The 5,570-nt window shown below is 38.0% G+C and overlaps 1 protein-coding gene across 2 annotated transcripts in view; it reads left to right on the top strand.

Annotated features, from left to right (window-relative positions):
- The first annotated feature begins 1,730 nt into the window (after positions 1–1,730).
- The window catches only part of LOC106874113 (chromodomain-helicase-DNA-binding protein 1-like), a 37,002-nt gene continuing 33,162 nt past the window's right edge, over positions 1,731–5,570 (top strand). The window contains exon 1 of one of the 2 annotated variants that reach the window (XM_014921720.2): positions 1,731–1,858. Coding sequence is in view for 1 of the 2 variants with exons in the window: in XM_014921719.2 (XP_014777205.1) it covers positions 2,293–2,392 (100 nt within the window). In the remaining variant the exon portion in view is untranslated. Of the gene's footprint in view, positions 1,859–2,220; positions 2,393–5,570 lie in introns of those variants that run through there. The other variant, XM_014921719.2, reaches the window with a different exon arrangement.

The following is a 5,570-nucleotide window of genomic DNA, read 5'->3' as shown; positions in this document are numbered from 1 at the left end:
CACTACCACTACCACTCCTATTCCCACATCACCACCACCACTCCCACGCCAACACCACCACATACAGCCATCACCACTACCACAACCATAAACATTATACTTGTCACCCAACACTTACAATCATTACCATCATCATCAACATCATCAACAGCACTACTACCACCACCATCATCACAACCACCACACCACCACCACCACCACCATTAGCACTACCACTCCTACTGCCACCACCAACAGGTGCTGTGACCTTGACCTATGTCAACAGCTGTAGCTCTAATCAAATAATCAATAATAATATTTTATGTTGATGAAAAAACTTCTAATTCATTGTCAGTGGGAGGGGGCGTTGGGGGTGAGGTTACTGTCACTTACACCACAACACCATTGGTGGTGTTGTTTAATTCCAAGATCAAAGACGTTCCACAAGTGACCATCCCTAGCTTCTTATTCAGACATTATCCAAGACCAGATTATCAAACTGTTCTTGCTTTGTTTAACTCCAATCCAACCTTAATCTAAAGAACCTTCTATTAAAGACATTCTAGCCATGACTACAACTCTTTTATCCAGATCTAATCATGGTCCCAGTAACATGGGGTGCAAGTACACCTCCTAAAATTTGCACCCCCTACTTAATTTTCTCAGGTTTAGAAAACATTGCATTAGAAGGGATTTGTAGCTTCAAGTTAGATTTCTTCTCAAAGAACAAAAATAAATAAAATAACAATAAGACCTTTATTTGTACGAAAATTTTGGACCTTATTTTTCACCCCTTAAGCAAATTTCCTTCCTGTGCCAGTGGATATAATGTGTCTATTGTTCTAGATTATCTTTCCAATTCTTTGAGACAATGTGAAGTGAGAGGAAGGTGGTTGGAGATCAAGTGATAACAGCCAGGATACCAGTACCTGCTCTGACACCAGTGCCTATAAGAGTTGTTTTCAGGACAAACGCTACTTATTAGAGATACCTACCTCACATATCAGCAGCACCTCTGCAAGTTTTTAGAGGTACCAATCTTAGTTCTCATTGAAACCTATCCTTGTTATTAGATGTACCTACCCTACTTATTAGAAGTAGAGGTACCTCTCCTAGTCATTTGAGTTACTTATCATACATACTTGAGGTACCTATTCTTGTTCTCCTTGTTATTGCAAGAACCTATCCTAATAAATAGAAGTACTTATCCTAGTTATTAAAGGTACATACCAGAATTAGTGGAGGTACCTCTCAGGGTTATTTGACGTACCTACCCTAGTTATTAAAAGTAACGGTACTGCTCCTAGTAATTTGAGTTACTTATCCTACTTACTAAAGGTACGTACCCTTGTTCTCATTGGTACCTGTCCAAATTAGTAAGGGTATCTGTCCTCATTAACAGTAGTACCTACCCTACGGGTAGCTATCCTACTTAATATTGCTAACTATAATATTAGAAATACAAAATACACTTGCTCCAGTATGGCCACAGCTTTTTGGTCGAAACGTGTAAAAGAATATGTAAAGCTATATTTCGTTTTGTTTTCAATGGTTATTCTTAAGCTGATCAGCATGACCATTGGCTCGTTGGACGAAACAACTTGAAATATTTCGTCTCTACTAAATCATTTGTTGTGACCATTTCGTTTCGGGGGTCAATAAAAATGAACCATAGTGTACATTCACTCAACCTTGCCAGTCATGGGTAATTTGGTTTTGAGAAGCAGGCCGCATGAGATATGGTTCGTCGTCAGCCGGGCCGCAGTTAGCCCGTAGCTATACGTTTCCTCAACGTGTGGCACTTGAAACAACATAGGGAAAACAGAAGTTGCAATTAAAACCACGGTTGAATCCTTATTTAGCACAACCATCATCAAAGGTAATCCATCCACGATCATCTCGTCTTTTTAAAGGTTTATAAGAATACATTTTCCAGTGTGTCCTTCTACTTTTCAGACGGCAGGATGAAATTTGATGGAGATTTGACAGCTATTTCTAGCAGACCAAATGAGCACGTCAGAGCTGCCCTCATTGAATTTATGGTTACTGGTCAAAACTGATTAACAAAACCTACAATCAAAGGCATTCCAGTCGTGACTATCCTGTCTTTTTTGTAAAGATATGTAGTACTAAACGTTATTGCATGAATCCATATACATCGATAATAACTTTGAGAAAGATTTGACCGCTTTTCTACCCGATCGAGATTTAAGGCACCTGTTTTTATCTGGGGTGATTATTTGAGAGGATAAAAGCTTCCTGTTACACCGTGTCCTGCTCTAACTTACGGGTGGTTCTGTGTTGTGATGAATAATGAAGGAAATCCTAGCGAAGATAGAACAGCTACAACTGTTAACTCCCCATTCGACTTACATCAGTTCACATAACCATATTAAACAGTTTGGTTGGTCAGGTAATTTGATAATTTACAGTTTAGACAGACTTTCTCTTTTTGTTTATCGACAACCCGGTCAAAAAAAACCGCGGGTAAACCGTTGTTATGGCAGGGAAATCGGTGTGTTCATATACATACACATAGATACCAACAAGCATACTCTTATATATACTTATAAATAACCGTTAGCATTATTTTAACGGTTGTTTGTATTTCTGAGTTTAGTTTCAGTTCTTTTATGTTGACAGTCAATGTAATTTTCTGTCAGTATTTTCAATTTCTACTGCGTAGAAACTCAATGGGTCTCTCTCTCTCTCTCTCTTTCTCTTTCATACACACACGCATATACGTGTGTTAACATGTATAACAAAAACTTCAATTCATAGAATAAATATTGAGTTGTGAGGGTTCCTCACAGCTTAAAATTATTTCACTCTGAACTTTTTTTAAAAAATTATTTGCCGATACAAGCCATTTCTAGTTTCGTTTGATTTTTCTTCTTCATTTAAATAACTTCTATATTTTAAAACACCTTATCTTCTTACCTGCATATCTAGCTATCCTTGCATTTCCTGCTATCGATATAATTTTTAGTTGTACATACAACCAACTTACAAAAAGTATTTTGTATCATAGTTCTCGATAGTCGTGACTAAAACTAAATTCCACAAACTACCGACTGTAAACCTCCATTCCTTTTTATATATTATTAATAATAACTTTCTTAGATACTGACAACTATTTCTATCGACCATACCAAAGTGTACATCCTGACCAACTAACTTAGTGAACTGTGCCTCCATTTACAACAATATGCTGCAAAATGAAACCCACTTTCTATTCAGAAATACAAAAAACTGAAGTTCTTGAATAACAAGTGAACAAGTCCAACATAAAGAGGCGAGAACCAATGAAAAGTAGTTGTGCTGTTCTCTGGTTCGTTCCCTAGAGAGGGCATTATTTCACCACAATATAGCTAACCACGTTTATTATCATTTATTTTTTACTTGTTTCAATTATTTGACTGCGGTCATGCTGGTGCACCATCTTGAATATGTTTTTAGTCGAATGAATCGAATCCTCGTACTTATTCTGTCGTATCCTCCGAGCCGCTAAGTTCCGGGAATGTAAACACACCAATACTGGTTGTCAAAGCGATGGTGGGGGACAAACACGCACCTGTGTACCTTTTTTGTGAACTCGCTACTGTCTCTGGAAGAGAGACCTCATTGTTATAATTCTATGTAACAACTGGCATGGTTATGTGGTAAAGAACTTTGGTTTGAAACTACGTGGTTTCAGGTTCAATCGTGCTAAACCTCATCTTGGGCAAGCTTAAGATCGACCAAAGTGTCTTGAGTAACACTTGGTTGATGGAAACTGTATGGAAGCCTATCTGTTCCAGTGTTTGATGGTAACCTGTCCTTAACACCATCACCTCATGCCTTATGTTTGCCTTCAGCAGATTTCACCATCTCTAGTATTAAGGCCAAATCTCTGGTATGAGGATAACATCTACAAGGGTCACAGAGACCCCAAAAAGAGTCAAGGAGTTGTCTTTCTTTCTCTGAGTAAGCCATTAAAAAAAAATGTCCTACACTAAAGTAGGGAAGGTCATGGTAGGAATAGTAGTTAAATTACTATCTATTCAAATGTGCTGGCCATTATATATGTATCTCATCTTTTATGTCAGCCATTAGACTGTGGCCTTACTGGAGCACCACCATGAAGAATTTTTAGTTGAATAAATCAACCCTGGTACTTATTGTATCGATCTCTTTTGTTGAACCACTAAGTTATGAGGGACATTAACACATCAACACCAGTTGCCAAGTGGTGGTGAGGGGCAAAAACACACACACACACACAATGGGCTTCTTCCTGTTTCTGTCTACCAAATCCATCCACGAGCCTTTGGTTGGCTTGTGTCTATAGTAGAGGACACTTGCCCAAGGTACCACACAGTGGGACTGAACTCAGAACCATGCCGTTATACAAACAAACATGCTGGTGTATATAAGCTACAGTGTAGAGAAATACATGGGAATATATTTATTGATGCCATCGTCATCTGTTTATATTTGTGTTTCTCTGAAAGTCATTCAGTGACATCTTCAAAGGGGAAAAACCAGCAGATGACTTTGTCAGTGAGTCATCTGCTAGTTTTGTGTCTATGAAGACTTGTGAAATAAGAGATCCCTTATTTGAAAAGCATGTAAGGGTTAGTGACAGGAAGAGCATCTGGCAGCAAAACAACACCTCAATAATATATTCCTCCTACTCATGCTAGCATAAAGAAATGGATGTAAAACTTTACAAATGATGTTTGTATATCATCATTATAACTTTTTAATATCCACTATTTCGTGGTAGCAGGGATCCAACAAGACCTATTGAGGCAAGATTTTCTGCAGCTGGATGTCCTTCCTGTCATCAACCTTCATTTGTTTCCAAGTAAAGTACTGTTTCTTCTGGTCTTTCTAATGGCCAGCCATGTCTGATTGTAAATGATATGATCTAACACCAATGATATCGTTTACAAAGCATGCAAACCTGCTGTCTCTTTCTGTTCTGTCGGTCATCACTTCCTCTCTCCCAAGCCACTCATTACTAACAATCATCTCATTCTCTTACCCTCATTAACCACTAATACTGCCCCATCATTTAATCCCCCTCACACCACTAAACATGTAGCTGCCATCACTGCATATCTTCCATCACTCCCTGCCCTTACTGTCTCTTTTACATTACCCTTCCTCTACTACCAGCTAACTCCAATCACTGTTTCTCTCACCATATTCTCTCTTTCTTTATCCACTCATCCCAGTCTTCCTGTTATTTCCCTCTCCTCTATTCACCCACTCAGTTATCCTGTTTTGAATGAACAGAGACACTATAAAGTAGAGAAGACTCTTTCATCATGTGGGGTACAAGACAACCCCACTGGTGCTGGTGCCACAATAAAACACATCCAGCAAACACTTATGCGCCTATTATATATATATATATATATATATATATATATATATATACACACACACACACACATACACACAGAGAAAAACAAGGAGAAATTACTGATTTATTTGCATGTTGTAGAAAGATGTTTTTTTAGAAAAAAACATTACAAATAAAAAATTAGAAATTGAAAGATATAATGATCACCCAGGTGGCATTAGCTCTTTTTGAACCCCGA

Source organism: Octopus bimaculoides, chromosome 15 (genome assembly GCF_001194135.2).
Source record: "Octopus bimaculoides isolate UCB-OBI-ISO-001 chromosome 15, ASM119413v2, whole genome shotgun sequence".
Lineage (NCBI taxonomy): Eukaryota > Metazoa > Mollusca > Cephalopoda > Octopoda > Octopodidae > Octopus > Octopus bimaculoides.
The sequence above is the reverse complement of the archived record's forward strand: the minus strand, read 5'-3'. Positions and strand labels throughout refer to the sequence as shown.